Below are 24,871 nucleotides of genomic sequence, written 5' to 3' on the forward strand. Positions count from 1 at the left end.
CAGTATTGTACTCTAACCACTACACCACCTTGGCTCTTATTGCTGAGGATTGCCACAGAAAACTATAAAAAGATAATTCAACTTACAATTATTAGTTCAGCAACTGTTCAAAATTACAATTGTGCTAAAAGAATGATGGTTATGACCATAGTTCTTGGAGTTCTGGCCATCCAGGCACCCCCTTGGATATCAGACCACAATCTGGGAGCTTGGCAACTGGCAAGACCCCATGATCTTTTGATTGCCATATGCAACTTTTCCTGCCAGCTTCCCAGGAAAGTAAGTGAAGAAGCTGACAGGGAAGATTGCAAGTCACTGAGGCAAGTCTCCCCCTCCTGTGCATCTTCTCCTGCCCTTCTGTACTGAAGCTGCATTGGCTAATTCGTGTACCTCCACATACCCTCCCTGAGCCTTGGCCTGGCTCCCTTATTCACCTCCTCACATCCCTATGTGCCCTTCCCCAAGCCTTGCTGTGCTTCTTTGTGCTTTGTATTTTATGACTGCATTGCTTAACAGAAGTTCCAATGAGGACTACTTGAACAGTCTGTTAATGATTCTACACATTTATTCTCTCTTCTTAGTCCACAGGATCTGAAGAGATTATTGCTAAAAAACTAGCAGAAAAGTCTATAAATAAAGATCAAGCTGAATTTGATAAAGAAGTAAGTAACAGAAAATATTTGTTTTACATATTACTGGTATATTAAGCTGTTACCCTCCACAGACAAGTGACAATGAGCATGTGTGGCTTATAGTTTGAAACATGTATGCAGAGGTAAAATCTAAAAACTTTCCCTACCGGTTCTGTGGGTGTGGCTTGGTGGGTGTGGCTTGGTGGGCATGGCCAAATCAATGTAACATCTTTGCCCTTATGACCTACAAAAAGAAAATATACCAATTATTTAGTGCATTTAATACTTAAATAAGAATAATAAATACTTATGTACAGATAGTTACATAAGAGCAATAAAAGTGTTGTTTCAATGCACCAATGATAATAGTGACCTACAAAAAGATATACCATGATATACAAATTTAACCATTTAATACTTAAATAAGAATAAAAGAAGTACACAAAACAGTAAAAGAGGTACTCAAATACTTATATAAAAGTATAAAGATTTCTCATTGGCACTCTCTTCGCTTCCACTTTTCTTGATCTTGATTCTGGGATCATCAGTTGAGCGATGGTAGCCACTTTCTCACTGCAGGAATAGGGTCCCATTTTGGAAGAGGTAGACCAGTAATATTGATTGTCATGAGGTTGGTTAGAAATGGTAAGGTGACCTGCTCTCTGAACATAAGTTCATTTTCAAGAAATCTTGAAAGCTTCTGCAAAACTGACAGCAATTGTTCTGATAATATCTTTTGCTTTTTAACACTGCGTAGTTCTTTGAATTTTTTAACATATTCTCCACAAAATGTTGTAATTGAAAATGTCACCAAATGTGCGCAGTTGTTCCTCAGCTGCTCTCCATGGAACTACTACTTCTGAAAAAAAATCCCAGTACTCTGGCATCAAAAATGTAGAAATTGTAATTTATTTATGGTGTCTTGTAATTGGCTACCTGTTTTAAAATGTTCACAGTCCATTAGTCTTTTTTGAAAATTTGTTATGATGCTTCCTAAAAGTCTTTCCCAAGGAATCGTGTCAGGTTCTTCGGATATTTTGTCAAGTTCAATTCGGTTCTTATTGGATTGCTGAAAAATAGAGCATATCTTATTAATAAATATTTTAAAATGATTTACTTGCTTTATGGCGTCATCTAACTCAAGTTGGAGGCGATGGTTCAAGCACTGCCATATGATGATGTTTGGAAACTCTTTTTTTATCCTAGTGCTCACTCCAGATTTTCTCCCAAGCAAAACGCTGGCACCATCACGCAAAACGCTATTAAATTTTTTATTTCAACAAGCTCGACAGAAATTGTTGGTGGGTTCTCTGAGTTCTCAACTTTCATGAAAACTATCAAAACTGGTTTGCAGGATACCGTTGAGGCTTTCTCAATGATTAAACATATTTTCAGATTCTGTGCAATGTTGCTGGAAAACATCTCAGTTTTAATTTTGCTAGCAATGCACTCAACTATTTTCACAACTGTTGGCCTTAAATGCAATCCTATTCCCAGATCTACTCAATTTTCAGCTTGCAACTCTATCAATTCTTCTATGCTTGAAATTGGTCTACATGCTTTTGCCAGGCTCTAACAGTTTTGAACATTTTAGAAGTGGTGTCTAAATGCTTTCCAGGTATCTTCTCCATTGCTTTTATTATGGCATCCTGCTCCCCTTGTTTGATGTGTCTACAAATGGTGTGCAATTTTGATGTGAAATGTTCTCTCATTTTTCTTCTGTAGAGATGCCTGCTGCACTTCCTTATTTTTCCCAGCTGGCTCAATCTTGAAATGCTTCCATTCTTTGGACACATGAATACCGCTCTCTATTGAGAAGTCACGTTTTGCACAGTACTTGCAACCTAGTTACTTGTTTGACACATCCAATCCTGGATATTTTTCTTGGAAGTTGCTGTATTGTTGCAATATCCAACAGTCAGGGAGAATGAATTCAATTTCGGTCTCGGGTGACTCAATACTTGGCTTGCTGCTTTCTCCCAGTCCAAGTTAAAGTGGTGGAAGTGGTGGTGCTTTGGGTGGTTTTGGATCATCCAAGGTCAATTCTGATGGTTGTTGTGAAAATTTGGGTTTCTTGGCCAAGAAACCAACCAAAGTTTGTTGCCTTTTCATCCTTGCTGGTAAAGGCTGCTACTGTAAAAGGAAGAAAAAGAAGTTTTCCTGATCGAGGCTTCTGATCAAGCAGGGGTTGGCGAACCAAGTAGCTAGGCCGCATTGCAAAGAGACCTTATATAGAGGATGGGTGGGGTCGAAGTGAAGCGCCAAGCAGCTGGAAGTGAACCACCAAGCAGCTAGAAGTGGTGAGCGAGCGAGTGGGCAAGTAGGCAAGCAGGCAGCCAGGTGAAGGCAGGGCCACCAGGGATTTCTACCCTCAGTTCAGAGAACCATGGCCTATTGTCCCTACCGGTTCAGGTGAACCGGGCCCAACCGAGAGGACCCATGCATGTATGCTAAAATACTAAAAATGCAAAGATTGGTTATGAAGTTACTTTTTCATTGCCAATATACAGTTGCAAGAAAAAGTATGTGAACCCCTTGGGATTACGTGGAGTTTTGCATGAATTGGTCATAAAATGTGCTCTGAACGTCATCTAAGTCACAACAATAGAAAAATACAGTCTGCTGAAAATAATACTACACAAACATTAGATGTTGCCATGGTTTAATTGGACATAACATGTAAACATTCACAGTGCAGGGAGGAAAAAGTATGTGAACTGTTGGACTTAATAATTGGTTGACCCTCCTTTGGCAGCAATAACCTCACCCAAACGTTTCCTATAGTTGCAGATCAGACCTGCACAATGATCTGGAATAATTTTGGACCACTCCTTTTCACAAAACTGTTTCAGTGTAGCAATATTCTTGGGATGTCTGGTGTGAATCGCTCTCTTAAGACCATGCCACAGCATTTCAATCGGGTTGAGGTCAGGACTCTGACTGGGCCACTCCAGAAGGCGTATTCTGTGCTGTTGAAGCCAGTTTTTTGTTAAATTACTGGTATGCTTTGGGTCATTGTCCTGTTGCATCACCCATTCTCTGCGGAGCTTCAGTTGGCGGACAGATGGTCGTACATTTTCCTGCAAAATGTCTTGATAAACCCTGGAATTCATTTTCCCATCAATGACAACTATCCGTCCAGGCCCTGGGGCAGCAAAGGACCTCCAAACCATGATGTTCCCTCCGCCATGTTTTACAGTGGGGATGAGGTTTTGATGTTGGTGTGCTGTGCCTTTTTTTCTCCACACATAGTGTTGTGTGTTTTTCCCAAACAACTCAATTTGGTTTCATCTGTCCACAGTAGATTTTGCCAGTAGTGCTGTGGAACATCCAGGTGCTCTTTTGCAAACTTCAAACGTGCTGCAATATTTTTTGGACAGCAATGGCTTCCTCCCATGTACTCCATTCTTGTTTAATGTTTTCCTTATTGTAGATGTGTCAACAAAAATGTTAGCATGTGCCAGAGATTTCTGTAGGTCTTCAGCTGACACTCTAGGATTCTTCTTTACCTCATGAAGCATTCTGTGCTGTGCTGTGCTGTTGCAGTCATTTTTACAGGATGACCACACCTAAGGAGAGTAGCAAAAGTGCTAAACTTTCTCCATTTGTAGACAGTCTGTCTTACCGTGGACACATGAACATCAAGGCTTTTGGAGATACTTTTTAACCCTTTCCAGCTTCATGCAAGTCAACAATTCTTGATTGTAGGTCTTCTGAGAGCTCTTTTCTGCGAGGCATGGTTCACATCAGACAGTGCTTCTTATCAATATACTTAACATATCCTAGTTTTAAAGAAAAAATAAGAGAAGACAGTATACATGTGCAATCATATTACATTAAAATCTAACACCCCTCGTCAAGCCTAATATACATACCTAACAAAAATAACTGAGGAGTAAACTTTATCCTTTTTTAAGAACGTTTTGCATAATCCACCATATGTTTATCCAAAATGCCTTAACCTTTTTGCAAGTGCACCATATATGAAAATATGTAGTGTCGAGAGAATCACATCTCCAACATTTGGGTTGTAAGTTCGGATACATAGAAGCCAACTTTTTAGGATCTAAATGCCATCTATAAAACATTTTATAAAAGTTTTCTCTCAAGTTTTGGGCTTGTGTAAATTTTACATTTCTTACCCAAATCCTTTCCCATGTATCTAACATTATTGGTTCTTCAATATTTTGAGCCCACTTTATCATACAGTTTTTAACTAATTCTGTTTCAGAATCCATCTGTACTAATGCATTGTATATTCTCTTTATATGCATTAAACTTTGATCTCTTATTTGTTTAAATAAGTTATCCTCGACTTGCATAAAACCAATTTTTTGATCTGTTTTCCACCTGGCCTGTAGCTGTCCATACTGGAACCATGTTTGAATTACCTTTTCCTCTTTTAATTCATCTAAGGATTTTAGTTGTAATACACCCTTTTCTAGGGTAAGAAGCTGTCTGTAAATAATTATATCCTGTTTTTGTACTATGTTCATATTTTCTATTGCATGACTAGGAATTGCCCACATGGGTATCTTATCATTTAATTTGTATTGATATTTTTTCCAAACCCGCAGTAAAGCATTCCTTAAGATATGACTTTTAAAATTCTTGACCACTTTTTTGTTATATAACAGGTAAGCATGCCAGCCATATACCAGATCATACCCCTCAATATTAAGTATCCTATCATTTGTTAAATCAATCCAATCACTAATTACAGATAACGCTACTGCATCGTAATATAATTTTAAATTGGGTAATTTCAAACCTCCCCTCTCACGCATATCTTGCATTATTTTTAGTTTTACTCTCGGCTTCTTTCCTGCCCATACAAATTTATTAATACCTTTCTGCCATTCTAACAGGTTCACATCTTTTTAAGTATAGGTAGCATTTGGAAAAGAAATAAAAATTTATGTAAAATATTCATTTTCACTGCTGCTATTCTTCCCAGCAAAGATAATTGTAACTTTTCCCATTTTTTCATCTCTGTCTGTATACTGTGCCAAAGTGGTTCATAATTGTACTTATATAATTTCCCATTTGAGGTTGAAATATGAACTCCTAAATATTTGACCTTCTTAACTATTTCACATTCTATCATTCCTTCTAGTTCTTCCTTTTATTTAGTATTCATATTTGTGGCTAGTATTTTTGTTTTCCCTAGATTTATTTTAAATCCTGACACTTGACCATATTGGTTAATCATATTCATTAAGATCATACTGGATTCCTGCGGTTGGGTTAATATTATAACCAAATCATCCGCAAAAGCACGCACTCTATATTCTTGCTGCCTAATCTTAATTCCCTTTAGGCCCTCCAAGCCCCGTATTTTATTCAGCAATATTTCCAAAGTTATAATAAACAGTAATGGAGACAAGGGACAACCCTGTCTTGTACCTTTTTCAGTTTGAAAAGAATCTGTTAAACTTCCATTAACTATAATTTGAGCTGTTTGCTGTTGATATATTGCTTTAATTGATTGTAAGAAACGTTCTCCTATTTGCATTTTTTGCAGTGTTTTCAACAGGAATTGCCAATTAACTCGATCAAAGGCTTTCTCAGCATCCAGAAATATGAGCGCGGCAGGAATTTGGTTATTCTTTCCCAAATATTCTAGTGCATTAACGATTAATCTTACGTTACTTCTCATTTGTCTCCCTTGAATAAAACCTGTTTGATCATTATGAATCAATTGTTGAATAACCAACATTAACCTATTTGCTAGTATTTTTAGTAAAGATTTTATAATCTACATTAAGTAGTGAAATAGGTCTGTAGTTTTTTGGTTGGGTAATATCTTGGTCTTCTTTGGGTATCAGGGATATAAAAGCTGTCTTCCAAGATGGGGGTACCTTACCTTCCGTTTGAATCTTATTAAATAATTCCTTAAGAGGTTCTACCATTTCTAATTGTAGATTTTTATAGTAAGCTGCTGTCAAGCCATCTGTACCAGGTGCCTTCCCTACCTTTAATTGCTTAATTACCTGTAAAATTCCCCCCCGAAGTTATTGGTTGATTCAGTCTTTGCCTCTGCTCTTCTTTAACTATAGGTATTTTTTCTTTGTCCAAGTATCTCTCTATATCTAGACCTTTAATTTTGTCACCCTTGTACAACATTGTAAATAATTCATGGAAGACCTTTTGAATCTCACCCTGTTGAAACACTTCTTTCCCTCTGTAGTGCAATTTGGCTATGTTACGAAATTTTTGTTTTTTCCTAATCTGATATGCTAACCATCTGCCAGATTTATTTGCATTACAAAAAGTATTATGTTATGCATATAACAGACTAGTAGCTACCTGGTCTGAGATCAACATATTAAATTGATCTTTTAATAAGGTAATTGCTTCTTTAATCTTTATATCTCCTGGTTTTAAAGTTAACTCTTGCTCTTTCTTCCTAATTTCATCTTCCAGTTCTGTTTGCTTTTCCCCTTGTTTACATCTATGTAATCTATTTAGATTTATCAAAGCTCCTCTCATATACGCTTTACTTGCATCCCATGCAATTTCCATAGATGTACCCTTATTCATATTAAAAACAAAGTACCGTATTTTCACGACTATAAGCCGCACTGAAAATCCTAAAATTTGATCCAAAACCGGCAGTGCGGCTTATAACCCGGTGCACTTTATATGTGGAAAAAGATCTCCCAGCTGCTTTCGCGGTTTCCTGGAGCGCCAAGAACCTTCGCGCTCTTCTCCGCTCCTCGCGAGTGCAATAGATGTCCAGAAGCGGCTTTTGGGGCTAATGGGGATTGGATTTCCAGCTCGATAGCCCCTGCCGCTTCTGGATGTCTATTGCAGTTGTGAGGAGCCGAGGAGAGTGCGGAGAACAGCGCGGAGGTTCTTGGTGCTCCAGGAAGCCGGGAAAGCAGCTGGGGGAGGCACACGGCTTGGTTTCTCCTCCCTGGACGTCGCAGCAGCAGCCCCAAGCACACCGAACTCTGTGTTTTTCGCATCGGGGCATGCTCTTGCAGCACACCCCGATGCGAAAAACACTGAGATCGGTGAGTTTGGGGCTGCTGCTGCGACGTCCAGGGAGGAGAAACCAAGCCGTGCGCCTCTCCCAACTGCTTTCCTGGCTTCCTGGAGCGCCAAGAACCTCCGCGCTCTTCTCCGCTCCTCCTCGCGACTGCAACAGATGTCCAGAAGCGTCGGGAAATGTGCGGCTTATAACCCGGTGCGCTTTATATGTGGAAAAAGTTTGAAAAATTAACGTTAATTGATACTGCGGCTTATAATCCGGTGCGGCTTTTGGTCGTGAAAATACGGTATTCTGTTAACAATTTTTTACATTCATTAGTATATTTCTCATATCTAAATAAATTTTCATTCAATCTCCAAGACCTTCTTGCTTGCGTCACCCCTCCCAACTCCATCCAAACTGGATTATGATCTGATAAAACTCTGGCACAAATCTTTGTCTTCTTCACCCTAGAAAGCAAATCATTGATAATTAGTATGAAATCAATTCTGGAAAAGGATTGATGTCTATCAGAAAAGAAGGTAAAATCATATTCTTCTGCATTTCTTTCTCGCCAAATATCTCTTAGTTTGAAATCATCCATCATATCGAAAAAGGACTTAGGCAGTTTTGCTCGCATTTGAGTATTTGGACGAGAAGCCTTCTTATCTTTCTTAGTGTCCATAAGACCTTTCGAGTCCCCCAGTAGTATGCAGGACCTATAATCCCACTGTACTAATTTGGCATGAAGTTTTCTATAAAATCCATCTTGTTGTTGATTGGGAGCATATATTCCCAGTAGCAATGTCCTTTTCCCTTCTAATACCAAGTCTATTGCAATATATCTTCCGTGGGGATCTGCTTCGATTAATTCAGCTTTCATATCCTTCCTTAAGTATATAACTATACCATTTTTCTTCTCCGTAGCAGAAGCTATAAAGTGTTGTCCAAATCTTGTATTAATCAGATATTTTTGATCAATTGATCTAATGTGAGTTTCTTGCAAAGAAATTATATCATTCTTGAACTGTTTAAGATAATGATATATTTTCTTTCTTTTCTGTGGAGAGTTTAATCCATTGACGTTCCATGTTAGAAACTTAGTTGTCATCTTTGGCTCCCTGAAGCTTTTTTAGAGCCATCTGAACCTCCTGGGGTTTAACCTTGGGTCTGGCTCCTCCCACTGCTTCTAAGCTGGTAACTGTAGTATCTTGATTGGTGACAGGTGTTTGTTGTGATTGTTGTTTTTTTAATTGTTGATCCATTTGTCTGGTAATCACACGGTTTTGTCTTTGTTCCATGGCTCCTTGTACTTCTGAGAGATAAAGATGATCCATCCTTGTTGATAATTGTGTAGTTTGCTGTCTATCTTGTCCTTCTTGTTCTCTTTCTCTAGGTTCAGGTGGGGCGGGATATCCGGCCTTCAAAATATTATGGTAAAAATCTCGAGCTTTCCATACTGAATTAAGACGGTATCTTTGCCCCTCAAAAATGAGTGCTAGCCCAACTGGTGCATCCCATCTGAACGGTAGCTGACGATTTTTAAGCTCTTCGACTAAAAAGGCATAGTCTTTCCTGGAAATCACAATGTCCCATGGAAGCTGCATCTGTCTTGCCAACCAGGAGTTAGCACGATAAACCTTATCAATTTGCCCATCAAAATTTCCCCCTGGCCTTCCTATCAGATTATCGAAAGCTTCTGAAAGAATCTGTTTCAAATTTTCCTGATTGTTTTCATGCAAACCTCTTATTCTTAGTGCAAGTTCCATTTGTCTATACTGTAACATAATAATTTCTTTTTCAGCATTTTCGACTTTTCGTTGCACCTCATCCATTTTCGATACCAAATTAATATTGGCATCATTAAGATCTTCTAATCTGTCTTCAATTCCCGAGACATATTCTGTTAACAAATTAACAACCCCCAAATATCATCCCTGATCTTCTGACCCCGGTCTCAAGTTTATCAGACAGTTCTTTATGAGCAAAGGATATCTCCTCAAATTTTGTTTCCATCGTAACTACATGATTTTTAAATGCTTCAGCCAATTCCTTCTGAAAAAATTCTTTAGTTAATGGCTCCCCTATGGGGGAGGAACCAATGACTGTAGTTTTGTGCCAGGGGCAGGCAAACTGCCAGCACTTTTTGGAGCCGGAGGGGGGGGACCTTTTGGATAGGGTTTTGCTTAGAAGCCATTCCAAGTTTTAATCTTCTTCAGCCAATTAATAAGTCTCTGCTGGTCGATTGTGTTACTGTTTAATTTAGTATTAAATCACTCCTTTCCTTTGAAGTTTTAAACTCCATAGAGATTCAAAGCTCGAACAGTGTTACGAAGCTGCTCGGCGCCATTTTGAATGTCTCTTTAGCAAGTAAGATATCAGAAGGAATTCTTGTAAAAATGAAGCTAAGGATTAATACAAACAATTAAAAGTTCATGTGTACAGGGTCCACTCGTCTTGGATTCAGTAAATCAAATTTTGTTCTGAGGATGGGAGGTTTGCTTTGTGCTGCTAATTGCAGCAGGAATTCCTGGCACGGAGACAATCCTCAGTTGGTAAAGCAAAACATATCTCTTATTTTCCTATGCTGGAATGACCACATTGTTTTTTTGCTCTCTGAAAATGGGGAAAAAAAATCTAAACTACATGAATACTATGTGTGCGCGCGCATAAATACAGTACTTGCTTTTATGTAATTTTTTCAGAATGAAAATTCTGCAAGATTATCGAAGCAGCATGCAACAAAAGGACCAAAACAGCGAAACAAAACTTTAAGTGAAGGTAATTAAAAGAAACTTCCTTGATTTATTACTTCTTGAAAATTTGGAGTATGATTCAAAACGTAACAGTTCTAAATGACATAGATTCCACCCAAGGCCTTGCAGGACTCAAGCATGCTCCTGGATTCAGCAATAACTAACTTAATGATTTATTTCTTCATATTCTGAGTGAAAGACCTAGCCCGGCAGGATCAGTTTCTTAACCTCATGTCCAACTCCTCCTATTTTGCAAAACATTCTATTCCTGATACTATAGAGCATGGGTGTCAAACTCGCAGCGTCACATTGCCATCACGTGACATTTCATGACATTTCCCCCCTTCGTGGAGCTAAGGTGGGCATGCCCTGCACATGTTGCATCCGGCCCATGGGCCGCCAGTTTGACACCCTGCTATAGAGCCTTTTTCCCCAAGGAGCCGCCATTTTTTTAAAATGGTTCCATTTTTTATGAAGGTTCTGTTTATTTCTACAGTTTATGGAGCTTAAAAAATGGAGGCTCCTTAAAAAAACATTTCTGTTAAAAGAATACAACCTGTTCCAAAATAGAAGGAGTTTGCCATGAGACTGGCTCTGTAAGGAACTGATCTTACAGGGCCAGGTGCCTCAGAAACTGAAAAAACAAAAAGGTAAATTTGGTATGCTGGGCTCTGCAGCAGGCTTGAATCCTGCAAGTCATTGGGTTGGATCTTCCTTTCTATGCCCGAATTTGCAAACTCCATCTGCCCTGATCTCTCCTTCCAGGCTGGAGTTTGCAAATGTTGTATATTGTAATCTACCCTTGATTGCTGGATTGGAAGAAAGCTGAAGGACCACAGGTAACCCTGTAAGAAGTGAGACACAGGCTGCCTCAGGCGGTGGAAATAGCCTTGGGAGGCTTGAGGCAAGCAGACCTGTTCCTGTGCAGGCCTCTTGAGGGGTTCCCCCTGAAGCACCCTGTGCTCTGTTGAAAAACTCTCCCATTCATTTAAAGTTTGTATCAGGGAGAGCAAGGAATGGGGTTGTTAATTGAGGTGGTTTCACTTAACGACTGTCACAATATAGAATATAATTCTTTATTGGCCAAGTGTGATTGAACATACAAGGAATTTGTCTTTGGTACATAAGAGAATTAAATACACCCATCAAGAATAAAAAGATATAACACTTAATGATAGTCAAGGTTACTAAACTTTTTTCCCCAAATGATATCACTCTGCTTAACAACTAATTCCCACAACACTGTCAATAATTTGCTAAGAATGTATTACTATTATTCTTCTCTTCCTTCCTAGTATCTATCTCTCCACACTTATGACTATAACCATGTTGCTTGTATCTTTCAATTTATATTGTTTTTATTTGTTTCCAAATATGATTTGATAGCTTATTAGTAATCTTGACTATCGTGATCATAATGGGCAGAATCCATTACAGTCATATTTCAAGGACTATCTGCAGTTGCTCTGACAGACTTGGTAGGTGTATTGTTTTCTCCCAGGTAGTTCCTTGATTAGACTATTGTTTACTGCTTGATTGTCTGAGTTGTTAATTCCTTGATTGGGGTATAGCATATTGCTTGATTATTTGACTGATATTAATCCTGGTGTTAAACTCTGTTAGTGACTGATTTGCCTGAGTGCCAAGCTTCCAGGAATTCTCTAGCATTTTGGATTTAGCTTTGTCTATGGATACTAACAGTTTTCCAGTTGAAATGATCTATCCATATGTTGTGAAATTAAGGAATTTTGATCATGTCTTCTGCCTGCTAATTGATGTTCATGGATTCACTTTATTAATCTTTTCCTTATCAGTTCTACTTAGTGGCTGTTACAGTCTTTACAGGTATGCAATCATAATAGAGCCTGCCCATTATGGTCATATTCTTGATGATCATAAATCACATGACTGATCTGATTTTATGGAATTTTTTTGGAACAGTCATTAAGTGAATGGACATCACAGTCATTAAGAGAAATTATTATTTATTTGCTTATTAGATAACATTGCTAAGCTGTGTCCCACTCTTTGCGACCCCATGGACCACAGCATGTCAGGGCCCGCATCCTCCACTGTCTCCCTGCCCAAACTCTTGCAGGTGAATCCATGTCCCTATCTAACCATCTCTTCCTCTGCCACCCCTCCTCCTTTTGCCTTTAATAATTGAATACACAGAGAGAGAATATATGTGAATGAGCTGTGCTCTAAATAAAGCCATTTTGCAAGATTCTTTTCCTTAAAAAAACTACATATGAATTCTCTTAACTAAAATTAATTTGCAATTTTATGCCTTGCCATTGATATTGTCTTAATTCCAGGTGAAAATGATTCCAGCTCTAGAACAGAGTTGCATCTGTGTTGCATTTAAAAACATCCTGAAATCATTCTTTGTCCATTACTGAAGAGTAGACTAACCCAACCCATTCTACTCTGTATGCAGGTAGTCCTTGATTTATGACCACAATTGAGCCCAAAATTTCTGTTGTTAAGTGAGACACCTATTTTACTCCATTTTACAACATTTCTTGTCACAGTTGTTGAGTGAATCACTGCAGTTGTTAAGTTAGTAACCTGATTGTTAAGTGAACCTGGCTTTCCTGAAAATCTCCAGGAAAAGGTGATCACATCTGAATTTTGATCATGTGACCATGGGGATGCTGCTAAAGTTAGAACTGTGAAAAATGGTCATGGCACTTTATTCAGTTCCTGTCAGCCTCTGTTTTGGTTACTTGCTTACGGCTGCTTTGCTACGCTTGCTTACTATCAGCTGCCATAGGAACGGGGGGGGGGGATTAGTTTGGGATTACATGCAAGAGTATGGGGAAGTTTTCTCATAGGAAATTGCCAAAGTGAGAAACGTTACTATGGCTTTGGGAGGCAAAGCGGCTGCCTGGATGATAGCCTTGTGTAATGATTATTTCCCCCCTGCTGAGGGATTACAAGGAGTTTATGACTGCCCTGAGGAAAGGTTTTGATGCCCCCCTCCTAAATCAAAAGGAGAAAAGCAGGATGAAACCCTTAACCCAGAAGGGGAGGCCTGAGGTTGAGTACACATTGGAGTTTTGTGAGCTGTTTGTGCATATGCTGACCCCAGCTGGTGGGGAGGAACCTGGCTGGCAGCTAAGGAGATACTGTGAAACTGCCCTGGAAGGTGTGGAAGGTGCTAATGTCCTTCCTCCAGGCCAGGAGGAGAAGGAACCCTCCTCTTCCATGGGAGAAAGTGAAAATGATTCAGATGATGACCACTCGGTGAGTCCCCGATCGGGCCCCATGACCATCCCAGTAGAATTAAAAGTACCATCAACTGGAGCCCAAGGGAAGATGCTGACCCTTTTAGACTCTGGATGCACCCGATACGTAATCAGTTCGGAGGTGGTGGGGAAAATGGGTTTAAGACTGAGGACTTTGAAAGTGTTCATTGCCTTTGCCAGTTGGATGGGTCAATCGCTGGGGGTGCCCCTGCCCATTTTGTAACTGAACCAATAGAAATGTGGATGGGGGATCACCAAGAAACCTTGAGTTTCATCGTGGCACCTGGGATGATCAGCTCCTCATACTGGGATTACCGTGGCCACTGAAATGGAACCATTACATGAGCTGCAGGAAAGGGTGGTTGCGCATTCATTCCACAAAACTTTGTGAGGAGAAGGGGAGGTCGTCCCACATAGCCAATGCCGAAATGAACCTAGCTGCTGCAGTGCAGGAAAAGATTAAAGGAGAAGAGAAAATCTCCAAAGAATATTGGGACCTCAAGGAGGTTTTCAGTGAAAAAGCCTCCTACAAATTATCCCCTCCCCCACGCCACTGATTGCACCATTGAAATCATGGGGAGAAACTCCCTAAGCCCCAGATATACTTGATGACGCCACGTGAAATGGAGGAATTACGAAAGTTCATTGACCACTCGGTGAGTCCCCGAGTGGAGGAATTATGAAAGTTCATTGACAAAAACTTAAAAAGGGGTTTCATACAATCAGCTAGGTCATGAGTGGCCGCACCTGTATTGTTCAGAGAAAAGAAAGATGACTCCTTTCCTTTATGTGTGAATTACAAAAACCTTAATGAAATTTGCGTGAAAAATGTATACCCTCTGCCATTCATAAAGGATATGTTAGCCCACTTGGGGAACGGGAAGATTTTTACCAAGTTGGACCTAAAGGAGGCCTACTACAGAGTCAGAATCAAAGAAGGGGATGAGTGGAAAACTGTTTTTAACTGCCCTTAACTGCTTCCGGTTCAGGATACCACTGTTTGGTCTGCAGGGGGCACCAGCAGTTTTCATGCTATTAATAAATGAAGTTTTGCATGAGCACCTGTACAAGGGCATGTTAGTCTATCTCGACAACATCCTTATCTACAAGGAAACACATGAGGAACACGTGACATTGGTCCGCCCAGTCCTCAAGAAACTCTGAGCCGCTGAACTTTATGCGAAATTGTCTGAATGTGAATTTCATCAGGAGAAGATCGATTACCTTGGATACCATATCTCCTACAAAGGCATCGAGATGGACCCAGCAAAAGTTCAGGCTGTTACTGATTGGGCGCATCCTCACACCCGCAAGCAATTGCAAAGTTTTCTGGGATTTCCATTTTTATTGTCAATTTATTCCCTTGTTTGCTAATATCTCTCTGCCCATTACAAATTTTCTAAAATCTAAAGGAGAAGCAAAACCTAGGCTGGGGAAGCTTTTGAACTGGACTATGGAGTATCAAGCTGCTTTTGAGAAATTAAAGCGACTCGTTGCAGCAGAGCCAGTTTTGAAACACCCTGATATGGATGCGCCATTCGTGGTACAGGCTGATGCCAGTGACGTGGCGGTGGGGGAGGTATTACTTCAAACAAATGCTCACCGTAAATTGCAACCGTGTGTGCTTACACCTCACATAAGCTTACAGTGACAGAAAAGAGATGGGCCATATTGGAGAAGGAAGCTTTCACTGTTAGATGGGCTTTGATGACATGGCAACATTTCCTGGAGTGGGCGAAACACCCTTTTGAAGTATGGACTGATCATAAAAATTTAGAAGTGTTGAAGACCCCACAAAAACTGTCACCTAAACAAGTGTGTTAGGCACAACACTTCAACCGGTTCAATTTTACCCTGAAATACATCCGGGGGGGGGGGGAGAGAACTTTATGGCTGATGCCTTGTCCAGGCTTCCCCAGTACAACAGCTCTAAACTGAGGGTGGTTCATCCAGTCATCCCAGCTAGAAATATTGCTGCCCCAATGATTACTAGGAGCCAAGGCCCAGTAGACTTGGATGTAACTACGGACCTAATGAACAAACTCAAAGATAGCTTGAATCCGATGACTGGTTCAAGGAACATTCTGATGAATGCACCATGAAAGATGGACTGGCGTGGGTAGGAGCTAAACTCTATGTTCCAGTTGACCTGAAACCTGTCGCACTTCAACGGGCCCACATTTCGAGAATGGCGGGCCATTTTGGATTTGTAAAGACTTTGCATCTGATTAAGAGGCAACTTTGGTGGCCTTCATTGAAAAAAGACATTGTGTCCTACATAGTGAGTTGTTCTGTCTGTGCGGCCACAAAAAGCCCACCGGGGAATCCCCAAGGTCTCCTCCAAAGTGTTGTCTATCCTGGGGTCCCATGGAAAGAGATATCAATGGACTTCATTGTCGAGTTACCAGAAAGTCTGGGGAATACCGTTATTTGGGTTATCACCGATCTGTTTTCCAAACAGGTTCATTTTGTGCCGTGTTCCAAGGTCCCATCAGCGAAGTCGTAGGCTAAATTGTTTATTTCACATGTATGTAGGTTGCATGGAGTGCCTGAACACATTATTTCGGACAGGAGGATCCAATTCACCTCTCACTTTTGGGAAGAGTTCCTGAAAATGATTGGCTCCGCCCAGGGGCTAAGCTCCGCCCACCATCCTCTGACTAATGGGGCTTCTGAAAGGACTAACTTGGTTTTGGAACAGTACCTCCGATGTTTCATCAATTATCAACAGGATAATTGGGCTGAACTGTTACCACAAGGAGAGGTGCCGTACAATAATTCGGTACACAGCAGTACCGGCATGACCCCTTTTAAAGTTGTGTTTGGTTAGGACTTTGTGCTAATTCCTGAATTGCCTCAGGAGAAACTGCAAATTTTGTCCTTGTCTGAATGGAGTGATCAACTTCAGCAGTTTTGGCCCATGACCCGCAAAACGTTAGATGCGGTGCACCAGGCTCACAAACGACAAGCGGATAAGAGAAGGGTTAAGTTGAAAGAGTACCAAGTTGGGGATAGAGTGTTTTTGTCCACCAAGTTTCTGCAAACCACCCAAACGTCAAAGAAGTTGGGGCCGAAGTACGTAGGTCCGTTCCCCATTGTAAAAATCATAAATCCGGTATCGGTGAAGTTGGACCTGCTGAAAACCCTTAGCAGAATTTATCCTGTTTCATGTGAACCTGTTGAAACCAGCACATACATCTTTCTTTCTTCCGCCTCAACCTTCACCTCTGGTTCCTCTTCTTATTGAGGGAGAGCAACATTTTGAAGTTAAAGAAATCTTGGACTCCAGAAAACATAGGGGTCGCATTCAGTATTTGATCTCCTGGAAACATTTTCCCCCTTCCCAGGCTGAATGGGTTGACAAATCTCATGTTAAAGCTCCCAGACTTTTGTGGAAGTTCTACACCAGCTATCCTGATAAGCCTTGATTTCATGATAGATGTATATACGATGTTGTTATTTTGTATTGTTTTCCCTCTCTTTTCCTGCAGGGATGATATCTCTTTCTGAAGGAGGTCCAGATGTCAGCCTCTGTTTTGGTTACTTGCTTACGGCTGCTTCGCTACGCTTGCTTACTATCGGCTGCCATAGGAACAGGGGGGGGCATGGTATTGGGGAAGGGAATAATATTGTACTGTTCTCACCATCTTCTGTGCATCCTGGTGGCTGATGTTTGGACTTGGTCATGGCCAACCGTCTGAAATACCAACTTGATGAGGCTGTTTGAAGATGCACCCCACATGACACCTTAGGGAGTTGCAGATTAGACACTGTGTTGGGGAATTGGGCGGAGGGTGCTGGGTAAACGTTTGATACCTATATGTTCCTCCCTTTCTGGCTCAGAACTTGCTTTCCTTAGCTGCTTTCACTTCATATCTAGTAAAAGTACTTTATCTCTATTAACATGGAGTTGAGGTTTTTCTTTCTTGGATATTGAAGGAGGCATGTCTGACATTTCCATTGTAACTTTGAACGGTCACTAAATGAACTGTTTCTAGTCATACCCAATTCCTGCAACCGTTCTTGTATATGCTTTTGTCTCCAGGTTTTTAATCATCTTAGTTGCTCTTCTTTGCACTTTTTCCACTGTTTCAACATTTTTTTTGTAATGTGGTGACCAAAACTGGATGCAGTATTCCATGTGTGATCTTATTAAGGATTTATAACGTGGTACTAATACTTCATGTGATTTTGATTCTATACATCTGCTTATACAAGTAAAGATAGTATTAATTTTTTTGGCGGTTGCCACACACTGCTGGCTCATGATTAAGTGATCATCCACTAGGACTCCAAAGTCCCTCTCCCAGTTATTTCTGAGCCAGGTTTTGCCTACTTTTTTTTACTTGTATCTTTGGTTTTCCTTACCTAAACATAAAGTCTTGCTTTTTTTCCACATTAGATTTCATTTTGTTGGATAGATTCCATTGTTCAGGTTTGTCAAGATTAAAAACTCAAAAACTATCCCACCCCTAAAAGAGCCTAATGGGGAAGTCTGTAACGATGAAGCTATTAAGGCCAACCTCTAGAATTTTAGTTTAAAGCCCTTCTGATAAGTTAGCCAGTCGTTTTCCCAAAACATTTTTCTCAGTTTTTGTGAAGTGCAGCCCATCCCTTGCCAGAAACCCATCATGGAGATAGTAAAGACCATGTTCCAGGAATCCAAAGTTTTTTTGGTGACACCTTCACTTTATAGAATTTATTTATAGAAATCTTTGTTCTGTTACCGGATATTTAATTTCTATGTGTTTAATATTTAATGTTTGGGACTTCCGGGGGAGGAGCTGCCGTCGCCGGCGGCTCAAAGGAGCTGCCCTCAGAGTTCTGGTCTGTATATCTAAAAGATCTATAGATATCTCTCCTTTCAGGCAAGAAAGGGGCAGGGAGGAACTCAGTCGTTAGAATCTCTTTGTAGTTCACAGCCTTTTGTTTTTCGCTGTGAACGGAGAAGAGGTTCAACAAAAGCTGAGTTGTTTTTTTTTACTCCAGCCAGATCTTCTCAGCTGTTTTTTTCAGCTCAAGGCAGGTCGTCCCCCCCTCAGGACAAATCTAAGCTATTTAAAATCAATCCGAGCAGCGACCATTCCTGAGAACTTTTTTTTTTATTATTACTCAAAATACCAGCTTCAATTTTATAAAAAACTCCTTTGTCTAACTGCTTTTCAAAATGGCGATTTTATAGCTTCCGCATTTGATATATGATATATTTAATTAGCCCTGTTTTCCTGAAGACTTCTCTTTACTAACTGCCAAAAGTTTATTGAAAGTATTTTATCTTAAATCAAGGTGAGCAGAGACTTTGTTTGTTTTCTTTTTTTCTTTTATAATGGCTCCCAAGTCAAAGCAATCTAAATGTCTTTTCAACAATACATCCCAAGCAATTGCTATAAAGCCGCAGCTTTTACCTTCTACGCTCTCTACTGGAGATTTGTTAACGAAAGAATTTCTTTTTGAAACTCTTAAAAGAATTTAGAGAGGAAATGAAGCAACTTGTTTCGGAATTATGTGATAAGCTTGATGCCAAGATTGCTCAAACAAAGGAGAATATGATCGAGGTTATAACTGTAATGACAGATTATATTTCAGGAATGGAAGATAAACTGGAACTTTTGGAAGAAGCTAATTCTAATCTGACATCTAAAATTGAAATGTTGCAACAGGAAGTTGAAAATGCAGAAAGACAACTTGTTATGACAAATTATAAAAAGACTGCGTTTGCAATAAGAGTTAGGGGATTGCGTGAAAATGAACAGGAGAATTTGAAACAGACCTTTTTTGAGGCTTTCAGTCATTTGGTGGGAAGTCCGGGACTCAACTTTGATTGGCAGATCCAAAAAATTTACCGCCATAATTCGTGGACAGCAAAACAGAGACAGCTCCCGAGAGATATAATTATATATTTTGCTACAAAAGAATCCAGAAACGTGATACTACAAGAGTTTTACAATAACAGGCTGCAAATTGATGGACAGGACTTGATTGTCTTCAAAGAAATACCACCCAAAATGTTAAGAGCCAGGAGAGACTATGCTTTTCTAACTAAAGAACTCAGAAATAATCAAATACAGTACAGATGGGAGGTGCCATTTGGTATTACAGTTACACTTGATGATCAAAAACATCGCCTCAATTCAGTTAGGGAAGCTCGAGACTTTTACTATAAGACCCTAAAGGCGGGACTTCCTGAATTACCCGGACTCGGACAAAGACAAGGAGAAGTAGAAGAGTAGAAACAACCGAACACACAACTACAAGGCGGGAGGTATCGTTTTTCCCCTCCGGAAAGGCAGAAGAGCAGAGAACAAGGATTTAGTTATGCTTCCAAAACATTTGCTTAATTTTAATTTGAATAATACTTTGTGACTTCTGTCTTATATAAAATGGTATAGTGGTATACCGATCAAGAGACATTAAGGCTGAAAGAAATGATGCTGATTTTCTCGGAAAATATACTGTATGGGACTTAAAAAAGACTTGATGGATAACTTTGAACTTTTATATAAATTGTTTATGATTTATTCTCTAGGGTGAGGAGGGCGGAGATCGTGATGTTTCTGGATTGTGGTTTAGGTTGAATGGAGTTGGGAAGTGTGGTGCAGACGGGAGGGTAGTGAAGGTTCAATTAGAGCTTATTTTGAGCCAGAAAGTAAGTTGATTTTTATAGAAATTGTCATTGTTATTTGAATATAATGCTTGGAAGGATATATTCAGGGAGCTCGAAGGAAGGCAGAGCAAATATGAGAGGAGTACGGATGATAATAAAATATATATATGGACACTGGTAGAGGCAGGATGAGAGGAGTTAGAATGGAAACCGTGAGAAATATTTGAGGTGTTTAAATTGCTTTATAGAGAAGGAGGTAAAAGGGACAAATTAAAGGTTTGGAAATGGACACATATTTAGATAAAGAGATAAGGCCCCTAGCTACAGTAGAATTTTATTTGATTAACTCACGTGGTTTCAACATTGTTTGAAATCCTGCAAGTAATAAATTAACTGAGTTTAGGAATGATGCACATTGCTTAAGCTTTAATAATGATGGGAAGCTGAGCTTAATGTAGAGAGTTTATTGATTTTTCCCTTTTTTTCCTTTTTTTTGTTTTTTTTTATTCCTTTCTTTTTTCCTTTATTTTTTATCTTTTAATTCTTAATCTATTTGGTTTTAATATACTCCAGACTGTGTTTGATAAAGAGTTATGCCGGGAATGGGATCTGGGAAGTTGGAAGGGGGCTAGGGAGGGGGGTTCATGGGGGGGAGGGGGGAGGGTGGAGATATAGTTTCAATTTTCAAAATAATAAGAATGCACTTGTATACTGTTGCTCTTTTTTCTTTTTTTTTCTTTTCCTTTTCTTTTCCCTTTTTTTTCTTTTCTTATAATTTTAATGTAAAATACAAATTGAATAGATTAATGAATAGTAGAAATACACCGAAGTGAGGAGTAGAGGGAAAGAAGAGGGAGGAGTCAAGAGGGAGTGAGAGGGGAATGTAAGGAGGGTGAGATGGAGGGAAGGGAAGAAAGGAATGTCTGAGGGGGAGGGGAAGTAGAAGAGGGGAATGCTGGAGGGGAGAAATGAAAGTTGGAGGGGGAGAAGAAAGGGTGTATGGAGGATTGAAGTGTTATGTTGGTTTTCCATGGTGGAATAGAAGATGAGTTGTGTTTATTGCTCTCTTAATTGCACAGTATATAAGTGATTGTATAAAAAGGAAAATGAAAATGAAATAAAACAGTTTTCAAACAAAATATTTAATGTTTGTACCTCTGTTTCTGTGATGTTTATAAACCACACAGAGTGCTTGAAATGCACAGTGAAATGGGTAGCATATAAATTTAATAAATAAATAAACACTAACGTCATGCATAATAACTTCTTATAGTATTCCAATTATATGGAATACAGGCATTTAAAACATTAGAAATGAAAAATTACAGATGCACTGTAATGGTTGTCCCAAAGGTGCTTTTTCAAGAAGCAACTGAATTTTCTGGTTTTTCTTTGAAGTGGTTTCACTTCTTGCTCGGAGATGAAGAAAATTCTTGGATGACAAGCAAAACATCTTCAAAGAAAAGCCAGAAAGTCCAGTTGCCTACTGAAAAAGCACCTTTGGGACATCCAAGACATGGATGATTGAGAATCTCCATAGATAGATGCGCTGACTTTTTATTTCTCCTTTTTTGTTTGTTTTGTACATTAGGCATTTCTTTATCTTTTGTTTCTATTGATACGCTTAAATATAATGACTGTGACTATTTCATGATAGTGCTAACATACTTTTTCATAATATTGCGGTACCTTGAGTGGAAATTGCTCTTAAAATTATGAAACATACTACTGAATTCGGTCCTAATCTGAATCTACTACATAATTCTTCGTTGGATTTTTTAAACTGCTTTCAACACTTTTCAACCTAAGTGATATGCTGTCTGAATAGTTTAAAAACTATGCTATTTTCCCCATGATCAAGATACAGTATCTTGATATTGGTGGAAAGGTCTGTTCATGTATACTTGAATCCTCTGTTCTCAGTTTTGTGTACAACAAACAAGTTATTTGATCTACTTAGTCTGAAAAATAATATGTTTATTTTGCAGGCGAATCATTCGGTGATACAGGTAATAAGCCTTTATGATATTTTCATTTCAGTATTGAGAAATTTAGATATATGTTTTATTGTAATTAAAATTTTAAAAAGTCTACCAGTAATCTATACTATACAGACTATAAATCACAATGGACTTGATTTCTATATAGTATTTAATTTAATAAATCTATTTCAGTAAGACAAAGGACAAATACTGGAGATGTTTCCTCAAAATAACATCATGAAATTATTTTTATTCCACAGAGGGAGATGTTCTGAATACTGGTACAACAGAAAAGATTTTTGAAAATAATGAATTTACAAATGAAATTCCATCTCAGATCACTCAAAGGTGTGACTGTATATCCTTTCTTTCATTAATAACTTATATTATTCATGTTAAAAATCAAGATATATTACAAAGTCTAAATATTCTCATTAAACTATATTTAAAACTTTAATATTTTTTAATTATCACAATGAAGTACAAAGCATCTGAACTTTTGGAAATGTCCAGCCACCTTAAGGTGTTTGTAAGAACTGATGAATACCACTCTTGGTGCTAGGATATATTAGTGCTGGTCCCATCCAACCTAACATCATCTTTCTCTAACTGTGACAGTTTGCAGATAATAAATTCATGCTGACAATGTGCATGTAATTAGGTACCTTGTTCATATTTCTGTGATGATATTTGAACTTTGGCTGCTCTGATCGCTAGCTCTCAACCATGTTCATCTAGCTCATGTTTATCTGTATTACTTGCATTTCCCAACAAAGGAGGTGCTGGTAACTGCAGTGGTAGATGTTCTGAGATCCTATCTCTTATCCTGTAATGGGACGGAAATGTAAAACATATTTTCTACCTGCTTAGATGAAGTACATGTTTGTATTGAGACTGCTACTTATTTTTGAAGATGATACACAAAAGTAGTGCCCAAAACCAGAATTGTGCATCATGCTAATTGCCCAAAACTGTCATTATACAATTATCTAATGCCATTTGGACCACCTTGCTTACTTTCAGCTGTAAAGGTAGTTGATTTGCTTCCTTGCTTATTGTTGTTGAAATTGCTGCTTTTTATCCAACAGGAACAGGGTTATGACTGATCTCTGCTGTTCTATTGGTTAGGTTGAGATTATAAAAAAATAATAATCACAGTTCAGTTCTCAAAACATTTAATGTTTTCATCAAACGTACCGTAAGCATTTTTCAAGCATTTTGTTTTCAGTACACTTTCATGTTCTGTTGAGTTTTGAACTCAAAACATGTTGATATTGGAATACTTTTGATTCTCCCAATGATTACTTGTAATGTATACACCAATGTATAAGCTATTTTTTTTTTTAAAAAACCAATATTATATATGAGTTAAATTCTTAAATTTTATTTATTTCACTTTTTCATGTTTATTATTTATTTATTTATTAAATTAATTTGTCACCCATCTCATTTCAAAATAACTGTGGATGATTACACCATTAAAAGCATAAAACCCTGAGGTAAATATTTCTAAAATGATAACAATTGAGTTACAATTAAAGAAAAGGTTAAGATATGGGGAGGGAGGGAGCTGGATGTGTTGCGGGGCAATTGCCTCTTAATTCATGAACTGCGTCCAGTGTGATGGTCCTCCTGTCAGCGTTCCTAGTATCATGTAGAATTAAATCAGAGTCCAAGGCAAAACAATCCTTTTGCTTCCAATTTAATAAAGCAGACATCTTAGGCATATCTGTGTTAATCCAAATACTGGAAATGACATCAGAATTCCACCCAGTTAAACGTTCATGATCTTGTCCCCACACCCACAATCCATCACATGGTCCAATCTTCTTCCACGCTGGCATCCACACCCAGCTTCTTCCGGTCAGGTGTACTGGTGCGGAGACAAAGGATGACCTTGGCTTCTAGTAAAGAATGAAAAACAATACATTCCACAATCCTACTCCTTCTATTCCCCCCTCGCATCGACTATACTAATGAAACAGCATAATGAAATAAGAGAAAGTGTGGCAGGCCAAAATTCTAAAAGGAATATAATTGCAGGCCTGACACCCCCATTGGGACCCCAAAGCATCTGGCACAGCCAGGTCTTTGGGCCCTTAAAAAAGATCAGAAAAATGGGAGCCAATCTCATTTTAGGGTGTAAGATGTTCCAAAAGGCAGGAGCCATGGTAGAGAAGGCCTTTCCCTGGATCCTGCCAGCTGGAATTTATTGTCTGACAGACCACACTGTCCCTCTTACTCTGAGATAGTGGCTCAGTCCCAAGGTGAGATGAATCCTCAAGTAACCTAGACCCATGCCATACAGGATTTGAAAGGTAAAAACCAGCATCTTGAATTGCATCCAGAAGCAAACTGGCAACCACTACAGCTTGTGGAGTAGTGGTGTGATGTGGGCAACCCTAAGAACCCCAAGAACTGCCTGTGCCACTGCACTCTGCTGCAATTTAAGCTTCCGAATGCTCTTCAAGGGTAGCCCCATGTAGAGTGCATTGCAGTAGTACAAACATGAGATGAACAGGAGTTGAATGAATTAGCTCAGAGACTCCTGATCCATGAAAGGCTGCAACTTGACACACAGCACAAAGATGTGCAAAGACTTTTCTAGCCATGACTGCCATCTGCTCTGACCAGGAATTGTGAATCCAGAACAACACCAAATGATGGAGC

At 39.1% G+C, this 24,871-nt stretch overlaps 1 protein-coding gene across 2 annotated transcripts in view; it reads left to right on the top strand.

The window, feature by feature from the left end:
- The window catches only part of TRAF3IP1 (TRAF3 interacting protein 1), a 78,604-nt gene that overhangs the window by 18,274 nt on the left and 35,459 nt on the right, over window positions 1-24,871 (top strand). For both annotated transcript variants that reach the window (XM_032214721.1, XM_032214722.1), the window contains exons 6-9: window positions 582-662; window positions 10,314-10,389; window positions 22,208-22,228; window positions 22,462-22,549. In XM_032214721.1, coding sequence (XP_032070612.1) covers window positions 582-662; window positions 10,314-10,389; window positions 22,208-22,228; window positions 22,462-22,549 — 266 coding nt within the window. The remainder of the gene's footprint in view (window positions 1-581; window positions 663-10,313; window positions 10,390-22,207; window positions 22,229-22,461; window positions 22,550-24,871) is intronic.

The sequence above is a fragment of the Thamnophis elegans genome, chromosome 3 (assembly GCF_009769535.1).
Source record: "Thamnophis elegans isolate rThaEle1 chromosome 3, rThaEle1.pri, whole genome shotgun sequence".
Classification (NCBI taxonomy): Eukaryota; Metazoa; Chordata; class Lepidosauria; order Squamata; family Colubridae; genus Thamnophis; species Thamnophis elegans.